Source organism: Aquarana catesbeiana, linkage group LG02 (assembly GCF_042186555.1).
Source record: "Aquarana catesbeiana isolate 2022-GZ linkage group LG02, ASM4218655v1, whole genome shotgun sequence".
NCBI classification, from domain to species: domain Eukaryota; kingdom Metazoa; phylum Chordata; class Amphibia; order Anura; family Ranidae; genus Aquarana; species Aquarana catesbeiana.
Window position 1 is genome coordinate 667,241,421 of NC_133325.1, and position 25,718 is coordinate 667,267,138.

General features: G+C 44.4%; 1 protein-coding gene across 1 annotated transcript in view; it reads left to right on the plus strand.

Moving 5' to 3' along the window:
• Nucleotides 1-265: 265 nt before the first annotated feature.
• Nucleotides 266-25,718, plus strand: part of PITPNA (phosphatidylinositol transfer protein alpha) — a 104,201-nt gene continuing 78,748 nt past the window's right edge. The window contains exons 1-2 of the mRNA XM_073616636.1: nucleotides 266-524; nucleotides 17,920-17,950. Coding sequence (XP_073472737.1) covers nucleotides 505-524; nucleotides 17,920-17,950 — 51 coding nt within the window. The 5' untranslated portion in view covers nucleotides 266-504. The remainder of the gene's footprint in view (nucleotides 525-17,919; nucleotides 17,951-25,718) is intronic.

Consider the following 25,718-nt stretch of genomic DNA (forward strand, 5'->3'; position numbering starts at 1 on the left):
AAACACTTGTCTGATAGCAAGACCACTGATTTGCAACTGTCGGCTTGATTCCAGTGACTAACACACAGCTTCTTCTAGGAGTCTTCTGCTACAGGTGCATCATAAATACTGTCCATGATTTCATTCATAGAAGTCTACGGCAGTCCCCATTTTCCCGGAGACTCCGCGCCGCTGAATCCATGGTAAAAAATGCCCCCATAAGGGAGACAGCATGTGCTGGCCGCTGGTCCTCTAGTGTCCGCAGCAAGTACCGTTTCCTTCCCAACTCCGTGCAGGTGACAGGCAGCGCTCTGGGAATGGGGGCATCGCGTCCAGATGTTTTACCCTGGGGGCGGGGCTTCGTGTATCACACGCCCTGATCTCATCGCGTACCGTCCGTGACGTACCCCGTTGCTGCAGCAACGCTCCGCCCCCAGCGCGGTGCAGAGTAGGAAGTGGCCGGTAACCTTCACTCGGGGCCGGGAGTAACGGAGGAGAAGATCGGGAGGTGCAAAGGAGGAGGCCATGGTGCTGATCAAAGAGTTGTAAGCAGCGGGATGGCGGAGAGGGAGGCGGCAGGTGTATGATGAGAACTGCTGAGGATGGGGGGGGGGGAGGGAGAGAGAGAGCAATGAATGAGGAGGACATATATATATAAAATTATAATGAGGAGGACAGAGGCGGCTGGTGGTATGGTTGTGGGGTCAGGTGCTGTGTGAGGAAGGATGAGATTACCAGCTGGACACACAGGAGAGCCACCTTCCTGAGTCTGAGGAGCTGACAATCTACATTCATTACTACTTCTAATATGGTCATTGTAATATCTATGAAAATATCTTTGTTTTATGTTATGGATGAATCAGGGAAGTGTCAGAGACCCCAGTCAAGTTTTTAATGGCCCTATTCATACCTGTGCGTCGCGCTAATGCGTGTTTTTTCCTTTTTTTGCACGTTTTATTTTCACGCAACAGTATAGTACATCGCGTTCACTTAAATAAGAAAATAATCAAATGGAACGTTTTTAATGTGCGACAAAACACGTTTCCTAGACGCCTTTGAGGTGCTTTAACAATAACGCCGCAAGCATGATGAGCGTTATTTGCACATTCCTGGAACGCACAGGAGCGTATGGGGCCTTATTGCTGCTTGTGTCCCGACCTCTCTATCTTGATGACCGTTGTCACCGGGACTGACAGTAATCGAAAGTCTACAATTGCTGGAACAGGAAACCTCCCGAGGACACCCAGTGACAACTGTCTAGGTGACGCCAAAACGCACACAGGTTGGTCTTTGTGTAGAGGCGGTGTGTTGCTACAACTTAGGACATAGTTTACTTTATTTTCTGGAAGTGACACAACGACATGTCATTCAGATCTGTACTCCGCAGTGGGATGCGCTGCTTAAGGCTCCGTTCAAGTCTGCGCATTCTAGAATAGCACCTAGAAGCACACGTCACAATTGTAGTGCCATTCGTTGTAAACAGCACTGCAAATGTTTAGCTGTGCACAAAAATGCATAAAAAAAAAAAACATGCAAACCAGAACATGGCAACTAAGGATGAGCTCAGGCGTGTTTGCAAGTCCACGTGCCCGCCAGGAAGCTGACACTTCGCAGCGCTAATCACAGGCAGTGAGACATTTTCCGATCCGCGGCTGCACAGATCGGGAATGTCTCACTACCTGTGATTAGCGCTGCAGAGTGTCAGCTTCCTGGCGGGCACGTGGACTTGCGAACACACCTGAGCTCATCCTTAATGGCTATAAGCTCTACAAGCTACTTTGCCATGTGTAGGGCAACCCGTTGGGGTGCCCTATGCGCGTAATGCAAAAAAACAGAACACATTTTCTGGTGACAACTGCCTAGATGACACTAAAACGCATGCGGGTTGATTTTTGTTGTGTAGGGCGAGTGTGTTGTTACAACGCAGGACGCAGTTTACTTTTTTTTTTTTTATTTTATTGAAGTGACGCAAAATCATACAATGATCAATTTGTACACCGCAGCGGGTTGCCCTGCTTATTGGTGCGTTCACATCTGCGCATTCCAGGAACACGTTCACACTTGAGGTGTCTTTAATCATTAATGGCACTGTAAACACGTTTTGCCATGCACAACAAATGCAGCAAAGAATACATTGTAATAACCATACACATCAGTAGGTCAGTGAGCTACTTTGCCACGTGTTGGGCAGCCTATTAAAACCAATAGGCTACCCTAGGCGCGTTGCATGAAAATCGAATGCAAAAAAAAGCGCATGTTTGACATTCACTAGGTGTGAATGGGGCCTAAAAATGTAGATATGTGTTTATGTATATATATGAAATTTTCTTATTCAAGATTTTTATTCGTATTTACAACATAGGGCACACAATTTTGAACAGAGGAGCTAACATTCAGGTAGCAGGAACAAGTAGAACAAAAGCATCAGGATGCTATCCAAGTACACATATTATCGGGGAAAACCTTAGCATTTTGCATCATGCAATTCGTGACTGTGTGGGCTACCACACTTAGAAAATTGGCAAAGTCCCACTTTCCTCAAGCTAATGTAAACCTAGATGATCGGAGTTTATCTACAGTAAAACTGTCTTTAATGTTTTATTTGAAGGCATTGATTGCTTCATTAAGCAACATATCTTGGCAAAGATGTTGAGTTTGGGTTGCTCCCAGGCACACCTCTCGGAATAGTGCATTACACCTTTTGGAAGCCTTTCAGAAGTAATTTGTCATAGCCTGAGAAATAACAAATTGTATTGCTATATTAACTAATTACAATAACAGTTTGGACAAAGTCTACGATTGAAATTACTTGAGGCTACATTGATGTCTAATGCTGTGGGAAAGCGGAGACAGAATGTGTTGTCCATAGTGAACAGATGACCTGATGTAGACAAGGTGGAATCTGGTTGCAGAGGCCCCTATATTATTTCCTCCGATACTTTCTTTGTGTTCTGGTAAGGGCATTCCACAGCAGAGTCTGTGCAGCTTTTCAGGATGATTCTCAGAGTGTTTACATGAATTTAATGCTGACTAGATGTGCAATGGGGTCACAGATCTCGGAAGCTTTGTGCTGCCTGCCCTCTCATGATCTGCCATCCTGTCGTCTGCTACTTGTGGGCTAAGCAGGAGTTAGACCGATTTTATTTATCTATTTTACAGATCCTTACTAGAATCTGTAAATTCACATAGACGCTAAAATAAAAAATGCTGAACTAGACAAGGTGTGAAGGTGACAACTTTGCCTTTGGGTGATAGGAGATAATATGCTGGGTTTTGTTTCTGGTTAAGAGTTCTCTATAGCCGCAACTGGAATCCTTACTGTTCTTATTTGTACCTTTTTAAACTAAGCAATGAGTACTCGTATTTATGTTCCCCTTTGTGTTCCTGTAGTTAGAATATTGGTCATTATTCTATAATAATAGAGGACTGATGACAAATAGTTCATCATATCAGTTTTGTTATTATATGTGTGTGTGTGTATGTGTGTGTGTGTGTATGTATGTATGTATGTATGTATATATATATATATATATATATATATATATATTATAATATTGGGGGGGGGGGGGGGGGTGTGCTTTGCCAGCATATAGAGTTGTGCTATCCTGAGGCTTTGTTTAATTCCAGGTATTTCTGCATTCTTTGACACAATTTAACACATTGTCCCTACAGTCTGTGTTAGCAGAGCTGCACTGTGGGGATTAAATGACCGAACACAAGGAGCTGACAGGGTTGGCCAACAAGTACATAAACCTTAGGATGGCCTTCTCCCCTGTATATTACACTTGTGTTGTTGCCTCATATGATCTCAGATGCCACCTACAAACCTGAGTACAATTATAATTTATTAATTTTCCATTAATCGCTACAAAGCCAACATTCAGTTCTAATTTACCATCTTGTCAGTGTCAAACATGTAATCATAACCATGCAAAAACAGTGCATATGCACATACTCTAGGTCTTTGGGGTCAATTCACCAATGTTTACCGCATGACACGTTCATGTGCAGTGGCAGCTGTTGCTCAAAATTTTGGTGGAGCCCAAACGAACTGAAAAATGAAACAAAAACATCAAATGTAGCCACTTCGCCCCCCCCCCCACTCACTCACCCACCCACTGTCTGCCCGGCACTTACCCCATCATGGTGCTGGGTCTGGCAGCGGGTGACGGCGGTGAGCTGTGGGACGGGTAGCGCGGGTCAGGTGATGGATCTTGTGTCCTCCTTGCATCTCTTCTACCTGTTCTGCTAAGCGGCCAATGGGATCGCCTCTGTCTTCAGCCAATCAGATGACCAGTATTAGATTCGCCCTGCCTGAATGGCGGAGAGGCGGTCCAGTGTTAGAAAAGCAAATATTCGGTTTTCTAACACCTCTGGGTGAACTGCAAGCACAATGCTCTGCGCTCGCATTTAACCTCTTTTTGAAGCCTATTAGAGCTTATGGCTTTAATCAGGTGCCCCAAAAAAAACACTCCCGCCACTGTAATTCAGGCGCCCCTTGTCTGAAAAGTGACCGGGCGCCTGAATAGGGGTGGCAGCGGGGCCATGGATAGATTCATGCAATGCGCCCTTAATGGACGCACTGCCACTGGTCACGTGACTCGTTTGCATACATTATCTCATGTGGTATATAGAGCTGCACGATTAATCGTTAAAAAGAAATCACGATCTCGATTCAGCCCCCACACAATCTTAATCCAGCATTTTCATGATTCATGTAACAAGTGCAGAGCAGTTCCCTGCTCACAGGGAGCATGTCCATGGAGGAGCATGGAAGACACTGCCTGGCACCCGCTGCCCCACCGGGATAGGGTAAGTGCTGGGCAGACGGCAGGTGGGGGGGGCCCAGTGGGAGCATTTCATGGGCACTGTGAGGCTGCAATTGATGGGTTTTTTTTCAGAATTTTTCAGTTTGTTTGCTCCCCCCAAAAAATTTTGAGCACCAGCAGCCACTGCTGTGTCACTGGCTCTCTGCGCTGTCACTGGCTCTCTGCTCTGCCCCCCAGTCAGCTGTCTGCTGAAAACTGGTCACAGGAGTGCAAAACGATCTGCACTCCTGTGATACACTGGAGAAGTACAGCCAAACAAGCTTTGGCTGTACTTTTCCTTAAACTGACACCATTTGCAGATCTAAGTTAATTTCTTTGATCTGCAGATGATCCGAAAGTTACAAAAGTAAAATAATGTTACATTGTGTTTTTTAATATGGTCTGAGCAAATGTTTATTAACACTGATTGAGACTGCTTTTTTGACAGCTGAATCTACGCACTTCCCTAGAATACCTGTTAAGCCACATATCTGTCCTCACTCCACTAAAATCTTCGCTGTGTGGCCTGCTTAGTACTGCATAGCTATCTCTTGATAATCTCCAATATTGGTCCTGTGTGTAGCAATCTGTGTATAGCGATTACATAGATGGCGCAGCAAGTAACAAAGAAACAAAATCATGTGTAAGTGTCCACAAAGAGTAGCTTATCTATACAGATAATGCTAAAAAATGAAAGAATGTAAATGTATGAAAAACAAACTGAATTGTTTCAAAGAAAACAGTCCTTATGTACCTTTCAACAGATAATGTGTTGACCTTCCTATATCTTCCACCACCGTGTATAAAGAATAATTGTGAATAAAAGGTGATCAAAAAATCCTCCACCAGTGATAAGATGGCAGCTCACCTTAAATTTAGACCCCTGTTTTACGAGCAGGTCTTAACATGCAGACCTGCTCGTAAAACAGGGGTCTAAACTTAAGGTGAGCTGCCATCTTATCACTGGCGGAGGATTTTATGATCACCTTTTATTTACAATTATTCTTTATACACGAGGGTGTAAGATATATAAGGAAGGTCAACACATTATCTGTTGAAAGGAATATATTGACTTTTTTTTCTTTGAAACCATTTAGTTTTTCATTCATTTACATTGTTTAATTTTTTTAGCATTATCTGTATAGATATGCTACTTTTTGTGGACACTTGCACATGATTTTGTTACCTGTTACACTGCACTATCTATGTAATTAATTTTATGGTGTTGGTGTAAGAATCAATTTGGTCTTGTGGTGTGATTGTTATTTGAGGTTGAAGGAAGGCTTTAATATTTGCTATTTAAGTGTAGCAATCTCCATGGTTTTCAATGGAAAGTCCGAACTCTAGCAGTCCGAACTGCTAGGTTGAGGTAAGTATGTGGCTTGTCAGTGGTGGTGGACAGCATTAGGGCACACTTATGTGTTATATTCATAGTCGTTACCAGAGGACTTGTTAGTTGATGGTTTACCAGTTAAAGTGGAGTTCCACCCAAAAGTGTAACTTCCGATTTAAGCACTCCTCACCCCCTTACATGCCACATTTGGCATGTCATTTTTTGGAGAGCGGGTACCTAGTTTTAACAGGTACCCAGCTCCCACTTCTTGCTCTCTTCACCTTGCTGCCTAGGCCTCTCCTCCTCCCTTTCTGCAAACTTCTGGGACACATCACAGGTCCTGGAAGATTGCCTGGCCACTAACCGAGCACAGCGCGACTCGCGCATGTGCAGTGCGAACCCGGCTGTGAAGCCGCAAGCTGTCACAGCCGGGTGCCCACACTTGCAATGCTGGCGCCACAGAGAGGAGGGGAAGAGGAGCGAGGCTTCCGGCGGCCATGGGACTGTGTTGGTCTGCGATTCCAGCACATTCCCACTGCATGACAAGGCAAAATGACTTGTCTCCCTATCTTCCAGATTCATTCCGCTGCCTCGAGGTTGTGTGCGTTGACTGCCTTGCCATGTGTGGCTGGCAATTGAACTTTATGAGATGTCTGTGACATCTCATTAAAGATTGCTAAAAAAAAAAAAAAAAAAAAAAAAAAAGGGAATCACTGTGGTGATTCAGCCAGGCCCACTAATACACACACCAACCGCTGCATTGTAATCCAGCAGCTGGTGTGAACTTACCTTAAGTGTGGCTCTTTTTTTTTTTTTTTTATATACTTTGGCTGATGATACACTGTGAATTGATAATGATAATGATGAGAGATGGTGGGTCACTAACTTCAGCAAAAAGTTTGTCTCTGACTCTGTCTACGTTTTACTGTTTGATATGCACTGGAGCTGCACGATTCTGGCTAAAATGAGAATCACAATTTTTTTGCTTAGCATAAAGATCATCATTCTGTCACGATTCTCGCAGCATAACATCATCTTTCCCATTGTACAAAAAAATTTTGCTAACTTTACTGTTCAGTGTTTTTTTTTTTTTTTTTTTTTTTTAATTCATTAAAATGAATTTTTTCCCCAAAAAATTGCATTTGAAAGACCGCTGCACAAATACAGTATGACATAAAAATATTGCAATGACAGACGAAAAATCAGAATCGGCTGTCGAAAGCACCATACTAATGATCCGAAAATCGCCAGATCGTTCGGACAAAATTTTACGTCCGATTTTTTTCGTATCGTGTGTACGGGCCTTTACAGGTTTTCTTCTAAGATTTGTCCTGTATTTGGCTCCAATCATCTTCCCAGCAACTCTGACCAGCTTCCCTGCTCCCTGCTGAAAAAAAGCATCATGCTGTCACCACCATGTTTTGTGGTGGGGATGGTGTGTTCAGGGTGATGTGTAGTGTTCGTTTTCCGCCACACATAGTTTTGCTTTAAAAGCCAAAAAGTAAAATTTTGGTGTCATCTGAGCAGAGCACCTTCTTCCACATGTTTGCTGTGTCCTCGACATGGCTTCTCGCAAACAGCAAACTGGACTTCTTATGGCTTTCTTCTTGCCACTCCTCCATAAAGGCCAGATTTGTGGGGTGCATGACTAATAGTTGTCCTGGGGACAGATTCTCCCACCTGAGCTGTGGATCTCTTCAGCTCCTCCAGACTTACCATGGACCTCTTGGTTGCTTCTCTAATGAATGCTCTCCTTGCCCAGCCTGTCAGTTTAGGTGAATGGCCATGTCTTGGTAGGTTTGCAGTTGTGCCGTACTCTTTCCGTTTTCGAAGGATGGATTGAACAGTGCTTCCTGAGATGTTCAAAGCTTGGGATATTTTTTTTAATAACCTACCCCTGCTTTAAACTTCTCCACAACTTATCCCTGACCTGTCTGGTGTGTTTCTTGGTCTTCATGATACAGCTGTATTTATGCTGAGATTAAATTACACACAGGTGGACTCTGTTACTAATTAAGTGAATTCTGAAGGCAATTGGTTCCACTAGATTTTAGTTAGGGGTATCAGAGTAAAGGGGGCTGAAAACAAATGCACACCACACTTTTCAGATATTTATTTGTAAAAAAAAAATTGAAAACCATTTATCATTTTCATTCCACTTCACAATTATGTGCCACTTTGTGTTGGTCTATCACATAAAATCCCAATCAAATACATTTACGTTTTTTCTTGTAACATGACAAAATGTGGAAAATTTCAAGGGGTATGAATACCCTATTTATTGGCGTATAACACGCACATTAATTTTAAGAGGGAAGTTTCAGGAAAAAAAAAAAATTTAAATAAGGAACTTTGAAGCAAAATAACGGTCAGTCCCCATCTGCAGTCTCACCATTGCCATCAATACAGCCTGATCAATGCCCATCTGCAGCCTCACCATTGCCACCAATGCAGCCTCATCAATGCCCATCTGCAGCCTCACAAGTGCCATTGATGCAACCTCATCAGTCCACATCAATGCACCAGCCTCACCATTGCCATCAATGCACCAGCCTCACCATTGCCATCAGTGCAGCCTGATCGATGCCCATCTGCAGCCTAGAGGGGACAGGGAGAGGGCGTCCCAGGAGACGGGACTTCCTTTTACAGAGGCCGCCAAGTAAACAGGAGATTCTCACTGTATGTAATCTGACAGCGCTCGTCCCGCCCCCCCTCCCTGTCCTCTCCGAGGCATCTAAAATTGAAGTATTGGCGTATAACACGCACGTGCTATTTGCACCCAATTTTTAGGGTGAAAAAGTGAGTGTTATATGCCAATAAATACAGTAAATTTTCAAGGCACTGTATATGTTATATGAATTGTCAATATGTATAATTTTCTACTTGAGTCTCAGGCAGTCCTGTGTTTCTCCAAGGCCCAGTCACATGGAAACTAATAGATATTTCAAAGCATTAAAAAATACCCAGGGCTATTCCGTGCTTTCCCAGAACTCTCATTGTATAGAAAACAGGTCAAGGTTACCTTGTGTTTCCTTATAGTTCTTTATTGATCAGTGTTATATTTCATTGTTCTGTAATTTGACCATTTTGGATACAGTTTTTACACTGGCAGATCGCGACAGTTGCCATAGAAAACTGTCAGCATTAAAACATCCATACTGCCTTTTGCAGGTATCTATATAGTTATCTCCTCTCTATCTAAGCCAGAGGACCTTTGTGAATGCTAGAGAGTAAAAGAGGCCATAGATGGTGCAACTTTCTTTCCTGCAACCATGGGTTGCAGAAAAGAGATTTGCATGAATCCCCCATCAATGCACAGTGCTACCAGAGGAATCCCTCCTGCCGAAACCTTGTCCCCGCAGGGAGAAGATGGTAATTATTGCTAGCGGCTATAACAGCCACCAGTGATAATCGCTAGGAAAATCTAGCAGGCTGGTTGTTCCCAAGTTGATCGGCTTGCCCACACCTGGGTTGAATCTCAGCCGGTTCCTACTGAACTGGCCGAGATTCGAACCATCTATTGCCCGGCCTAAGGTGGAAGTAATGTAGTCTATAGCATATGTTTATCTTTCGAGGTTGTTTTAAAAAGTGCTTTATTGTTGTTGTATTTTATTCATGTCCTTTTATGTCCTATTTCACCCAATGGGTCTCTCTCTCTCTCATGTTCCAATTTCCCTACACTTCCTTGCCCATAGTCATAGCAGAAGCTGAGACGAAATCCCTCCAAAGTGAGGAAAAAGGGCGAAGTCAAAATTCCATGAATGAATGGCAAATGAGTTGATCGATGTCTAAGACAAGATTATAAATAATGAATGAGTTAGTCAATTAGTTAGGTGTCAATAACAGTTGAGGAATAAGTGTATGGCCTGTTTAGAATTGCCTCACAAATTGTGGTTAAAGAGTATATGTGTGTGTGTGTGTGTGTGTGTGTGTATGTATATGTATATGTATGTATATATATATATATATATATATATATATATATATATATATATATATACACACACACACATTTTTTTTTTTTTTAATAGTCTGTGTACTATTGAGGCAATTTCTCTTCACTTCCTGTTCCAGAGACACATCAGGAAATTAGAGGAAACCTCCCAAAGTGATGGGAATGCTCCTCTTAGGGTCCAGTCGCACGGGGCACTTGACTGCATGCCTCGTGCTGGTCCTTGGTTTCCCTGTCAGTGATGTCGCTGCAGACAGGGCTTCCATCTTCACCCAGTTTTTCTTCCCAGTTCATGGGTTCTGGCTGAGCTGCAAAGACGTCACTTCTACATATGTGCACGGGAGTCGCAGTCTTGGCAAAGCGCATTCAATAAACTATTCAGAGTGCAGTGCGCATACGGCAGTGACATCACCGGCTGCAAAACATGCAAATATCTTCTAAACCAGGCGTCACTAAATGGCGGATCGTGGTCCGGACAAGGAACGAATGACAGTCCTATGTGGACACAATTCCACCACCCAGCAGCCTGAGTTTACACTCCCGGTTGATAACCTCCTTCCCCCACCGCTGCCTCAACTTTCATCCCTTCCCCCGCCGCTGTTTCAACTTTCATCCCTTCCCCCGCCGCTGTTTCAACTTTCATCCCTTCCCCCGCCGCTGTTTCAACTTTCATCCCTTCCCCCGCCGCTGTTTCAACTTTCATCCCTTCCCCCGCCGCTGTTTCAACTTTCATCCCTTCCCCCACCGCTGTTTCAACTTTCATCCCTTCCCCCACCGCTGTTTCAACTTTCATCCCTTCCCCCACCGCTGTTTCAACTTTCATCCCTTCCCCCACCGCTGCCTCAACTTTCATCCCTTCCTCCCCCCGCTGCCTCAACTTTCATTTCTACAGCAGTTGGCAACCAGAAGGTGCGGCCTGCCTGGATGGGTGGGTGGCGGGTGACTTGCCGGCATGACACATGTCCCAACAACCAATCAGCCTACTGCCAACAGGAAAAGCTGGGCAGCTCCAGTCCCTGTACAGACATGCTATGCCCCCCCCCCCCCCACCAACCACGGTGCAGGGTAGGATTGTAAGTGTTGGAGAGAGGTTATGATTGAAAGAGGGAAATGGGATGTAAGGCTTTTTATGTAAAGGGGACTGGGGGATGTAAAGAAGGGGGGCTGTGAAAGGAACTGGTAAACAAGAAAGTGGGCCAGTAAAGGGGACTGGTATACTAAAAGGGGGGCTGTGAAAGGACTGGTATACAAGAAAGGTAATGCTGTGAAGGGGACTGGGATGCAAGGAAAGGGAGGTTGTGAAGGGGTCTAGATGGGATACAAGAAAGGGGGGGCTGTGATGGTAAGGTAAGGGCTGTTATGTGAAGGGAACTGAGATGTAAAGAGGGGGGTTGTGATGTGAAGCTGTGACAGAGTACACAGATGTGGGAGCTGGGAACACTGATGTAAAGGGGGGAGGTCTGTGATGTGAGGTGGGGGCTGAGGACACTGATGTAAAGGGGGGAGGTCTGTGATGTGAGGTGGGGGCTGAGGACACTGATGTAAAGGGGGGAGGTCTGTGGTGTGAGGTGGGGGCTGAGGACACTGATGTAAAGGGGGGAGGTCTGTGATGTGAGGTGGGGGCTGAGGACACTGATGTGAAGGGGGGAGGTCTGTGATGTGAGGTGGGGGCTGAGGACACTGATGTAAAGGGGGGAGGTCTGTGATGGGAGGTGGGGGCTGAGGACACTGATGTAAAGGGGGGAGGTCTGTGATGTGAGGTGGGGGCTGAGGACACTGATGTAAAGGGGGGAGGTTTGTGATGGGAGGTGGGGGCTGAGGACACTGTTGTAAACGAGGGAGGTCTGTGATGTGAGGTGGGGGCTGAGGACACTGTTGTAAAGGGGGGAGGTCTGTGATGTGAGGTGGGGGCTAAGGATACTGTTGTAAAGGGGGAGGTCTGTGATGTGAGGTGGGGGCTGAGGACACTGATGTGAAAGGGGGAGGTCTGTGATGTAAGGTGGGGGCTGAGGACACTGATGTAAAGGGGGGAGGTCTGTCATGTGAGGTGGGGGCTGAGGACACTGATGTAAAGGGGGGAGGTCTGTCATGTGAGGTGGGGGCTGAGGACACTGATGTGAAAGGGGGAGGTCTGTCATGTGAGGTGGGGGCTGAGGACACTAATGTAAAGGGGGGAGGTCTGTCATGTGAGGTGGGGGCTGAGGACACTGATGTGAAGGGGGGAGGTCTGTTATTATTATTATTATTATTATTATTATTGCCACTTTGTGTTGGTCTATCACATAAAATCCCAATCAAATACATTTACGTTTTTTCTTGTAACATGACAAAATGTGGAAAATTTCAAGGGGTATGAATACCCTATTTATTGGCGTATAACACGCACATTAATTTTAAGAGGGAAGTTTCAGGAAAAAAAAAAAATTTAAATAAGGAACTTTGAAGCAAAATAACGGTCAGTCCCCATCTGCAGTCTCACCATTGCCATCAATACAGCCTGATCAATGCCCATCTGCAGCCTCACCATTGCCACCAATGCAGCCTCATCAATGCCCATCTGCAGCCTCACAAGTGCCATTGATGCAACCTCATCAGTCCACATCAATGCAGCAGCCTCACCAGTGCCATCAATGCACCAGCCTCACCATTGCCATCAGTGCAGCCTGATCGATGCCCATCTGCAGCCTAGAGGGGACAGGGAGAGGGCGTCCCAGGAGACGGGACTTCCTTTTACAGAGGCCGCCAAGTAAACAGGAGATTCTCACTGTATGTAATCTGACAGCGCTCGTCCCGCCCCCCCTCCCTGTCCTCTCCGAGGCATCTAAAATTGAAGTATTGGCGTATAACACGCACGTGCTATTTGCACCCAATTTTTAGGGTGAAAAAGTGAGTGTTATATGCCAATAAATACAGTAATTTTTCAAGGCACTGTATATGTTATATGAATTGTCAATATGTATAATTTTCTACTTGAGTCTCAGGCAGTCCTGTGTTTCTCCAAGGCCCAGTCACATGGAAACTAATAGATATTTCAAAGCATTAAAAAATACCCAGGGCTATTCCGTGCTTTCCCAGAACTCTCATTGTATAGAAAACAGGTCAAGGTTACCTTGTGTTTCCTTATAGTTCTTTATTGATCAGTGTTATATTTCATTGTTCTGTAATTTGACCATTTTGGATACAGTTTTTACACTGGCAGATCGCGACAGTTGCCATAGAAAACTGTCAGCATTAAAACATCCATACTGCCTTTTGCAGGTATCTATATAGTTATCTCCTCTCTATCTAAGCCAGAGGACCTTTGTGAATGCTAGAGAGTAAAAGAGGCCATAGATGGTGCAACTTTCTTTCCTGCAACCATGGGTTGCAGAAAAGAGATTTGCATGAATCCCCCATCAATGCACAGTGCTACCAGAGGAATCCCTCCTGCCGAAACCTTGTCCCCGCAGGGAGAAGATGGTAATTATTGCTAGCGGCTATAACAGCCACCAGTGATAATCGCTAGGAAAATCTAGCAGGCTGGTTGTTCCCAAGTTGATCGGCTTGCCCACACCTGGGTTGAATCTCAGCCGGTTCCTACTGAACTGGCCGAGATTCGAACCATCTATTGCCCGGCCTAAGGTGGAAGTAATGTAGTCTATAGCATATGTTTATCTTTCGAGGTTGTTTTAAAAAGTGCTTTATTGTTGTTGTATTTTATTCATGTCCTTTTATGTCCTATTTCACCCAATGGGTCTCTCTCTCTCTCATGTTCCAATTTCCCTACACTTCCTTGCCCATAGTCATAGCAGAAGCTGAGACGAAATCCCTCCAAAGTGAGGAAAAAGGGCGAAGTCAAAATTCCATGAATGAATGGCAAATGAGTTGATCGATGTCTAAGACAAGATTATAAATAATGAATGAGTTAGTCAATTAGTTAGGTGTCAATAACAGTTGAGGAATAAGTGTATGGCCTGTTTAGAATTGCCTCACAAATTGTGGTTAAAGAGTATATGTGTGTGTGTGTGTGTGTGTGTATGTATATGTATATGTATGTATGTATATATATATATATATATATATATATATATATATATATATATATATATATACACACACACACATTTTTTTTTTTTTTAATAGTCTGTGTACTATTGAGGCAATTTCTCTTCACTTCCTGTTCCAGAGACACATCAGGAAATTAGAGGAAACCTCCCAAAGTGATGGGAATGCTCCTCTTAGGGTCCAGTCGCACGGGGCACTTGACTGCATGCCTCGTGCTGGTCCTTGGTTTCCCTGTCAGTGATGTCGCTGCAGACAGGGCTTCCATCTTCACCCAGTTTTTCTTCCCAGTTCATGGGTTCTGGCTGAGCTGCAAAGACGTCACTTCTACATATGTGCACGGGAGTCGCAGTCTTGGCAAAGCGCATTCAATAAACTATTCAGAGTGCAGTGCGCATACGGCAGTGACATCACCGGCTGCAAAACATGCAAATATCTTCTAAACCAGGCGTCACTAAATGGCGGATCGTGGTCCGGACAAGGAACGAATGACAGTCCTATGTGGACACAATTCCACCACCCAGCAGCCTGAGTTTACACTCCCGGTTGATAACCTCCTTCCCCCACCGCTGCCTCAACTTTCATCCCTTCCCCCGCCGCTGTTTCAACTTTCATCCCTTCCCCCGCCGCTGTTTCAACTTTCATCCCTTCCCCCGCCGCTGTTTCAACTTTCATCCCTTCCCCCGCCGCTGTTTCAACTTTCATCCCTTCCCCCGCCGCTGTTTCAACTTTCATCCCTTCCCCCACCGCTGTTTCAACTTTCATCCCTTCCCCCACCGCTGTTTCAACTTTCATCCCTTCCCCCACCGCTGTTTCAACTTTCATCCCTTCCCCCACCGCTGCCTCAACTTTCATCCCTTCCTCCCCCCGCTGCCTCAACTTTCATTTCTACAGCAGTTGGCAACCAGAAGGTGCGGCCTGCCTGGATGGGTGGGTGGCGGGTGACTTGCCGGCATGACACATGTCCCAACAACCAATCAGCCTACTGCCAACAGGAAAAGCTGGGCAGCTCCAGTCCCTGTACAGACATGCTATGCCCCCCCCCCCCCCCCCCACCAACCACGGTGCAGGGTAGGATTGTAAGTGTTGGAGAGAGGTTATGATTGAAAGAGGGAAATGGGATGTAAGGCTTTTTATGTAAAGGGGACTGGGGGATGTAAAGAAGGGGGGCTGTGAAAGGAACTGGTAAACAAGAAAGTGGGCCAGTAAAGGGGACTGGTATACTAAAAGGGGGGCTGTGAAAGGACTGGTATACAAGAAAGGTAATGCTGTGAAGGGGACTGGGATGCAAGGAAAGGGAGGTTGTGAAGGGGTCTAGATGGGATACAAGAAAGGGGGGGCTGTGATGGTAAGGTAAGGGCTGTTATGTGAAGGGAACTGAGATGTAAAGAGGGGGGTTGTGATGTGAAGCTGTGACAGAGTACACAGATGTGGGAGCTGGGAACACTGATGTAAAGGGGGGAGGTCTGTGATGTGAGGTGGGGGCTGAGGACACTGATGTAAAGGGGGGAGGTCTGTGATGTGAGGTGGGGGCTGAGGACACTGATGTAAAGGGGGGAGGTCTGTGGTGTGAGGTGGGGGCTGAGGACACTGATGTAAAGGGGGGAGGTCTGTGATGTGAGGTGGGGGCTGAGGACACTGATGTGAAGGGGGGAGGTCTGTGATGTGAGGTGGGGGCTGAGGACACTGATGTAAAGGGGGGAGGTCTGTGATGGGAGGTGGGGGCTGAGGACACTGATGTAAAGGGGGGAGGTCTGTGATGTGAGGTGGGGGCTGAGGACACTGATGTAAAGGGGGGAGGTTTGTGATGGGAGGTGGGGGCTGAGGACACTGTTGTAAACGAGGGAGGTCTGTGATGTGAGGTGGGGGCTGAGGACACTGTTGTAAAGGGGGGAGGTCTGTGATTTGAGGTGGGGGCTAAGGATACTGTTGTAAAGGGGGAGGTCTGTGATGTGAGGTGGGGGCTGAGGACACTGATGTGAAAGGGGGAGGTCTGTGATGTAAGGTGGGGGCTGAGGACACTGATGTAAAGGGGGGAGGTCTGTCATGTGAGGTGGGGGCTGAGGACACTGATGTAAAGGGGGGAGGTCTGTCATGTGAGGTGGGGGCTGAGGACACTGATGTGAAAGGGGGAGGTCTGTCATGTGAGGTGGGGGCTGAGGACACTAATGTAAAGGGGGGAGGTCTGTCATGTGAGGTGGGGGCTGAGGACACTGATGTGAAGGGGGGAGGTCTGTTATTATTATTATTATTATTATTATTCAGGATTTATATAGCGCCAACAGTTTACGCAGCGCTTTACAATATAAAAGGGAGACAATACAGTTATAATACAATACAATACAATAGGATTAAGAGGGCCCTGCTCAGAAGAGCTTACAATCTAATAGGGTGGGGCAGGTGGTACAAAAGGTTGTAACTGTGGGGAATGAGCTGGTGGAAGTGGTAGGAGATTAGTTGGAGACGTGATAGGCTTTCCTGAAGAGATGAGTTTTCAGGGATCGCCTGAAGGTAGCAAGAGTAGAGGATAACCGGATAGATGGAGGTAGCGCGTTCCAGAGGATGGGCGAGGCTCTGGAGAAATCCTGGAGACGAGCATGGGAGGAGGAGATGAGAGAGCTTGAAAGCAGGAGGTCTTGAGAAGAGCGGAGAGGTCGATTTGGGTGATATTTGGAGACAAGATTAGTGATGTAGCTTGGGGCAGAGTTGTGAATGGCTTTGTATGTTGTGGTTAGAATTTTGAATTTAATTCGCTGGGTGATTGGGAGCCAGTGTAGGGATTGAAGTAGAGGGTTGCCAGACACTGAGCGGTTGGTAAGGTGGATAAGTCTGGCAGCAGCATTCATGATAGACTGAAGAGGGGATAGCCTATGGAGCGGTAGGCCAATGAGAAGGGAGTTGCAATAGTCAAGGCGAGAGATAACAAGGGAGTGAATGAGGAGCTTGGTGGTTTCATTTGTTAAAAAAAAAAAAAAAACGACCCCTTTAAGACCTCATGCACACGAGACGCCGGTGCAAACTCTGCTGAACACATGTTTTTAAAAGCTAAAACCGGCGTTTAGAAACGCCCGTTTTGCTGCGCTTGTGTCTAGAAGCGTCTGCAGAGCAGAGAGTGACATTTTGCTATCCAAATTTGGGGCCCCGTATCTCGGGGCCACTTGGTGCTAGGAACACATAACACAGAGGAACTAGCACTACAACATATCCAAATTTGGGGTTCCTAGCACCAAGTGACTCCGAGATACAAGGCCCCAAATTTGGGTCGCAAAATGTCAAGCACTTCTGCAGCAGAGAATGACATTTTGTGACCCGACTTTGGGGCCCCATATTTTAAGGCCACTTGGTGCTAGGAACCCCGAATTTGGATATGGTATAGTGTTAGTTCCACTGTGTTAGCACACATACCTCTATCTAAGCCAGAGGACCTTTGTGAATGCTAGAGAATAAAAGAGGCCATAGACGGTGCAACTTTCTTTCCTGCAACCATGGGTGACCGTGTACATGGACACATAGGATAACATTGAATGGGTTCAGGGGCAGTTGAAAAAAGTGTCCAACTGCCTCTGAACGTGCGTTTAACAGCGTCTCGTGTGCATAAGGCCTAAGTAGTTTTGCTTGCTGTCTATGCACTGAATGCTGAAAAGATAGAGGTTAGGGATCAAAGCCCTGAGTGTTTTTTGTGTTTTTCTTTCCCAAATGCCAAGGGAATCTGGAAAATGAACATTCCAGCTGATCGTGCTTGTGTCTTCATATATGTAAAGTTTAACATTTCAAATGTTCTTATATACATTTTCATTTTCTTGCAGCCGAGTTGTGTTGCCAGTATCGGTGGAGGAGGTAAGACAAATAATTTATTTTCATAATTATTATTTTTTTACTTTTCTTTAGTTAAGTCATATACTTTAGCTCAAGGTGAAACTTGCTCTGTCAGAATTGCTTCCAGTCCGTTCCTAACCTGTATAGCTGCAATCATACCCAACAATTACTTTTTTATTCTTTACTGTTTTACAGTAAATACAAATACTCTAGCTGTCACTGGCCTGCACACTTCATTTAGGGAAAAGCTTTAGGTTCCATAACAAAGGTCCAGTTAAGTGAAGCATGAAGTGTACAGTGTAATTGTTAGAGCATAATGTAAATCATTGATTAGCTGGTGATTGCCATGGATACTGTTTGTTAAACCAGTCACATCAGTCAATTGTTTAACCAGCTCATCAAGAAAACCCTTTAAGTACCTGCACGGCCTTTAACGGGCTAGTTATGACTGTTTTCACATATGTACAATATCTGTACAGTGTTTTTTTTTTTTTTTTTTTTTTTTCTTTGCATTTAATTCTCCAGTCGGTATTGAGAATCTGATGTTACTTTGCAGTTTTGTTTTTCAATTCTATGCAGTGTGACGTGTTAGTATTTTAGATAAAAGGACCATAACCTTTTTGTAATGTTCAAAAGTCTATGTATTTAATTATTATGAAAGGTCTAAAAAGAAACAACTGGTATATATATTGTATTTTTCCCATAAGTTCAGAGTCGGACACTTTTTGTCATCTCTGTAGATTTAGACAATCAAGCCTCCTGATGTTTAAGACCCCTTTCACACCAAGGTGCTTCAAAAACGCCCTAAAACGCCTTAGCGTTCTTAACACGTTTTAGGGGCGCTAGCGGTAAAATTAACGCAACGCTGCAGGCGATTTAACAGCGTTTTTCAAGCGTTATTGAAGCATGTGTTATTGATGCTATCTTTCTGCTTGCATGTTTATCCTTTGTGAGATCATGTAAAACAAGCAGTGTCTTGTAAAGTAGCAAGCAGTGTCTTGTTTCACTTCAAATCTTCATGGGCTTAATTCTTTTTTTGGCACTTTAACCTATTCCTGACCGGCGCACGCCGCTGTACGTCGGCAGAATGGCACGGCTGGGCAAATGGGCGTACCTGTACATCCATTTGAATTCCCCGCCATGCCATTGCGTGAACGCTGGCCGGGAGCTCCGTGAGTCGGGTCGTGCGGACTCGATCACTGCGGGCATACCCGCGATCGCCTCACGGAGAGGACGAACGGGGAGATGCTGATGTAATCATCTCATGTAAGCATGTCATCGGGAGCTGTGATCAGAGTAATGACACTGCTAGCCCATCCCCCTACAGTTAGTAATCACTCCCCTAGGACACACTTAACCCCTCCCCGCCCCCTAGTGGTTAACCCCTTCACTGCCAGTGTCATTTACACAGTAATCTGTGCATTTTTAATCGCACTGATCGCTGTATAAATGACAATAGTACCAAAAATGTGTAAAAAATGTCCGACATGTCCGCCATAACGTCGTAGTCACAATAAAAATCGCTGATCGACGCCTATACTAGTAAAAAATAAATTATTAATAAAAATGCCATAAAACAATCCCCTATTTAGTAAACACTATAACTTTTGCGCAAACCAATCAATAAATGCTTATTGTGATTTTTTTTTTTTTTTTTACCAAAAATATGTAGAAGAATACGATCGACCTAAACTGAGGAAAAAAAAGAATGCGTTTTTTTTCAAAATTGTCGCTCTTATTTTGTTTATAGCGCAAAAAATAAAAATCGCAGAGGCGATCAAATACCACCAAAAGAAAGTTCTATTTGTGGGAAAAAAAGGACGTCAATTTTGTTTGAGAGCCACTTTGCACGACCGCACAATTGTCAGTTAAAGCAACGCAGTGCCGAATCGCAAAAAACGCTCTGGTCAGGAAGGGGGTAAAATCTTCCGGGGCTGAAGCGGTTAATTTAGTTTTTTTGCCACTTTGATGGTCTGTTTAATCATTCTGACCTTCCCACGATTTCAGTCCTGTTGTTGTAGATGCTCTCTTTTCTGCTTGCATGTTTACCTTTTTGTGAGATCATGTGAATTTTCTACAGCTCAGGGCGGATTATAGGCGCTATTCGGGCGTTTTTACAGCGTTTTCAATTCATTTCAGTGGAGAGGGCCGTTTTTTAATCGCTTTTTTCCAACGCCCAAAAGCTGCTTCAAAGATGCTGCTTGCAGGACTTTTCTCAACGCCCCGCTAGCGCAACGCATCAGTGTGAAAGGTTCCATTGAGATGCATTGGGAGCCTTTTTTGAGTGTTTTAATAGCGTTATTTTTAGCGCTAAAACGCTGCAAAAACGTCTTGGTGTGAAAGGGGTCTTAAAGTGTTAATACAGGACATTTAGCCTGCAGCAATATCGGATCATTAGTTCTTGGCGCTGGTATCATGGCACCAGTACTGTTTGGCATGACTGTTCCTGGCACAGAATGAGGCAAGTATTCTGCTACAGGGGTAATTTTTAGGTTAGCATAGTGTAAGGGTCCATTTTGGCACACTGAAGCTGGGTTCACACTATTGCGAATTGGATGCGAGTTGCCCACATCCAATTTGCAACAGCTGGAAATTTTGACCGGCTCTCTATAGAGCTGGTTCACATATCTCCATTGCGGCTCCAGTGCGAATTTGCACAGGAGCTCTGTGTGTCTTTTGGTCTGTTTCAGGTCTGATTTTCATTCCAAAATTCGAGCTGCAATTGGACCTGAAACAATGAACGGAGGATGCACCGGACCCCTGCTGTGAGCCACATGCGAAGATAGTGTGAACCCAGCTTAAGATGTTCCATTTTAGAGTGTGGACAGCTGTCCGTTTTGGGCTGTAGTGAGGTGTGGCAGGGGTAGGTGTGACGCTGTACAGTGCCTGCACTTTATTGCAGCTCACTGCACCGCACCTCAGGGCTGTATTGTGGTGCGAATGGCGCACACAGAAAGCAATTGTTTTCTATGTGTCTTGGGGGTCATGGTTTCAGGGGGGTAGTTTAAAGCTGAATGTTAGGCATTTTGGAGCTTCGAGCTACAAAACGCTCAGGTGTGAATGAGGCCTAAAGTGCCACAGCAATCTCCACCCAGCCTAATTAACTTTAATTCAAAACCACATCCTATTTTGTTGAGCCTGGATCTGTAGGATGCTTATAAATTACTACTGTGCTTTCAAAATAAAAATAGATGAAGCAAATGCTTATTATAACCACATGTGATCTCAACGTCTTGTACAGATCTTTATGTGCTGGATGAATGGTTATATTCTGTGAACGAGCCAAGATGCAGCAAATGGAGTCGATGTTATGGGTGGGTGTTGTTGGGAGTTAAGATGGGATGCTGTTGACTCTGCAATCCCTGTGAAATGCAAGAAGCCACTGTGAAATTCAGCCCATTGCTGAAATATCAGTATTAGGACTTGTGTTGATGGGAAAATGCAGTTTGCTTTCAGGTGCATTCATCCTGCGTTTGAGGTCAGGAGACGCTTTTGATATCTTTTATGCTTAATTCACACCTGTGCATTGGGGGAATGCGCTTTCCCACAACACACAACAAACTGCCCTTTTGCAGATGCGCAGCAGTGCCATCTTGCTAATGCACACGCTTGCAGGCACCAGAAGACATGGTAAGGGAAAGGGTGCCAGGTTATAATCAAATAAAAACACAGATTTTAATATGTAGCACCCTTACATGAAAGAACTTGTAAAAGTAGCTCCAGTTACCAGGGCGGCAGAAGCATGAGAGAACAGCAGGGACCAGCAGTCTGGATGCACTGATGATTAGCTGCAGGGACATGGACAGAAGCACTCGCTGAGATGGAAGCAGAGTTTTTGTAACTTTTCGGCTGCTGAATCACAGGGGAAAATGGACTCAACGACCCAAACTCTGAGACCCTCAGTTGATTTGTCTTGATTAAGAAAATGCCTGGGGACACTGTTCGTAATTGCCATCTTCAATCGTTCACACCGCATGGACCCGCTTTAGGGAACACAGGAAGTTATTGAAGATGGCAATGACTAACATGGTGTCTCCAGGCATTTTTTCATACATCATGACAAATCAACTGATGGTTTCAGAGTTTGGGTTATTGAGTCCTTTCCCCCCTATGATTCAGCAACAGAGAGATTCCAAAAACTTGGTTCCAGAGAGAACTTCTGGATATATATCCTCAACACCTTAGTGCGGCCCCCCTCCTCTCATCTGTCACGGCTTTCAGTGCATGTTTGTATTGAGGGCGAGAGACACCACTGCTGCCTTCCGTCTTGGCTAGTACTTCTGTCCATGTCCCTGCAGCTGATCATCGGTGCATCCAGACTGCTGGTCCCTGCTGTTCTCATGCTTCTCCCGCCCTGGTCACTGGAGCTGTGTTTACAAGTTCTTTCCTGTGTTTTTATTTAGTTATAACCTAGTGCCCTGTTGTTCTTTTCCTTTGCATGTCCTTGAGGGATCCATTCTAGATCTTCCAGGAGCTTCTGGAGTTTTACATCCACCTTTATTCTGATGTTCCCTAGTCATCACGTGAACATTATAGACTTTTCTCCTCTGTTTTTGTGACCTTGAGCGCTGACAGTGTTTTGTGTGCTCACAAACCTTTGTTTTTTGTTGATCAGAACACATGGTACTGCGCATTTTTTTTTTTTTAAATGGGTCAAACACTTCTTTTGTGCATTTATTGCATATAGGGCAGCCCCTTGAAATTAATGGGCTTCCCTAACGTGAGATGTGGGAGCAAGCAAAAATAGCATGCACACTGCCTGGCACTTGGGAGGTGTGAATAGAGCTTCAAAGTTCAGTGATAGGTGTGTTGTTTGGTCTGCACTTTACCTTCTTTCAACCTGGCTTTTCCTTTTCCGGTTTTGTTCTCTTTTTATGGGGAGAGAAACCAGTCTAAACTAAAGCCCTTCTAGACAGGCCCTTGGATTGATTGGCATTTTAAATAAGCCCCAAAATGCCTGTTCTTTATCTAAACCTACGCAGCTCTCAATTGCTTCTTTCCTTCCACAACCTTCTCCAGTGTGCATCTGTTTGTAGACTAATAAAACGTTTTGAAACATCCTTACCAGTCATGTCATTTTGTTAGGTGCAGCCTGTGCAGGAATTTTTTTCTGAATCGTCATTAACTAGCTGGCCATAAATAGACTCTGGAACTCCTCAAAGCATTTACCCAATGACTAATACAAGCTGCAAAGTCCAAACGTACAAAATGGCTATTCATGATGAGTATTCTGTAATTCCCTCACTCTGCCTTGCTGCTAAAGCTGATTAATACTAAGGAATTAGGCTGGAAAGTTACCATTGGAAGGAGAAGTTTATGTATTGTATAATGCACTATAGTTTGCTGAATTTCTAAACATGTCATATATGCTAACCTGGAGAATGTCGGGAATATCCAAACAAAAAACAATGTTTCCTAGTGTATATCAGTCCCTAGACCTGTTATGCCAGTACAGTAATGTAGATGAATTTAAGAATAATTCTGGCATATGGTATCTTCAAAACTGGAAAGCTACAAGCGTGTGAATACTTTGTACTTTGCTGTTTTTTTTCAATAAACACAACCTCTTTGTTTGATGTATTAATATAGAAATTCAAAAAGTTGTACATTTGAGCTCCTTTTTCACAGAGTTTTGCATTTTAAATGAAAAAGAAATACAAATAGAATTTTAAAATCTGAGTTCATGAATAAGTTAATTCATGCTGTGTAGAATCAACTCGGCTGTGCTTCTCGATGTATAATCGTCTTATCCACATGCTTTATGGGTCTCCTCTTAAGTTGTTTTTATTCTTGTTTTTTTTTTTTCTAAACAAAGAGCTTAAAGCGGAGTTCCACCCATTTTTTATTTTTATTTAATTTATTTTATTTGTTTTTTAGTTTATTAAAAGTCAGCAGCTATGCTTTAACTAAACTGACACTTACCTGTGTCACGATCCAGAGATGCGGTCGCCCGGAGCCTCGCTCCCCCCCCCCCCCCTCCTTGGTGCCTCCATTGATACTGTGGGCACCCGGATGTGACAGCTTACTGATTTATGGCTGGGCGCGCACTGTGTATGCGCAAGTCGCCGCTGCGCTCTGCTATTGGCCAGCCAATCTTATGGGACCTGTGTTGTGTCCCAGAAGATCCCTGGCAGGGAGGGGCCGCCTAGGGCGAGAGGAGGAGTTGCCTAGGCGGCCGAGAACAGACAGGAGGAAGTGGGACAGGAAGCCCCACTAAAAAGAGGGTACAGACTCAATCCTTGCATATACCCAGTGATGTGACTAAAATATATAAATACACCGCTCGCAAACAAAATCCCATAATAAGTGGTAACAAAAACATAAAGTCCATACAAAACTATGAAGGTGCTTCACAAATAGTGTGTAAAAATGCAGTACCCCGAATTAGTGGGTCCTACACTAGTAATAGAATGGAAGATCCTTTGTCTCAACCATGGGAGCTGAACTCCTCTATGTGGGAGAACTGAAAGGGATACATCCTAATCACTGGTGGCCACTAAATAGGAGGTAATGAGGAGGGGGAGGGGTGCTCCAGCCCAAAAACCTGGTCAGGGCCTATTACAACATACAAGTACATATTTGGGGGGCACACCATACAATGCATTTAAATTCAAGATGGTGCTGCTGTAAGACCTATAAACAGTACAAAATATTTTACAGCGCACACATACAAGAATGACATTTCCTGCAGGGCTAGTTAAAAACACCTGAACATATTCAAAAAATACGGGGGTTTGGTCACACTATATGGTCATATAGTGCTAAGCCCACTTACTGCGACAAAGTACCCCGAATTAGTGGGTCCTACACTAGTAATAGAAAATCATTAGTCATTAGTAAATCTGCCATCCTGTAACATTCCTTGGATATTGTTACAAGCCTTTACTGACTCCCAGACTGAAAAGCTGGGTGTCATTGTGATTTGGTGAGTGGAGACACATGTGGGAGTGTCTTGGTACACCTGAAAATTTTTCTGCAACACTTTCCCTGTACTTTCTGCACACCAGATGTGAAGCATTCCCTGTATTTTTACACACTATTTGTGAAGCACCTTCATAGTTTTGTATGGACTTTGTTTTTGTTATCACTTATTATGGGGTTTTGGTGGTGAGCGCTGTATTTGTATATTTTACCACTATGTTCAAGTGTCTAGCACTTTGTGTATAGCAGCTTCATTCAATCATTTTTTACCACCCATTATATAAAAAAAATTTTCACACCATCGGCACGAGTTTATATACTTAGTTTATATATTTTCCTAGTGATGTGACTGACCTACCTCAGGTGATACACTGAGATGAAACAAATTCTTCTACCTGTTTATCTGCAGTCTTCTCTTCTCTACATCTGTTCAAAGTACTTAATTATAAAGCTTGTCTGAGAGTACAGGGAAAAAAGGGGCAGAGAGCTGGAGTTACACACAGCAGAGCTGATTGGAGGAAGGGACATGCAGAGCTGAGGCTGTCAATCAGCTGGAGGTCCCTCCCCCGTCACCATTTTTCTCTTGGTGTCAGGAAAACTTGTCAGAAGTGATTCATACTGATAGCAGAGGAGCGAGGCAGCAGACAGAAATGATACTTAGTGCTCTTAATTGAGACAAGCACACACTATAGAGGGATATGCTTTGTTCATATTTCATGTCTGAGGTTTACAACCACTTTAAATCCTAAATTTAGTTTAAAAAAAATAGTGCAAGGGACATTACCTACTATTAATCCTATTAATCTGATGTGTCTCTTAATCTGCTGTCTCCTGCTTCTATTGAAAATATTCTCTTTTGATCCCCCTA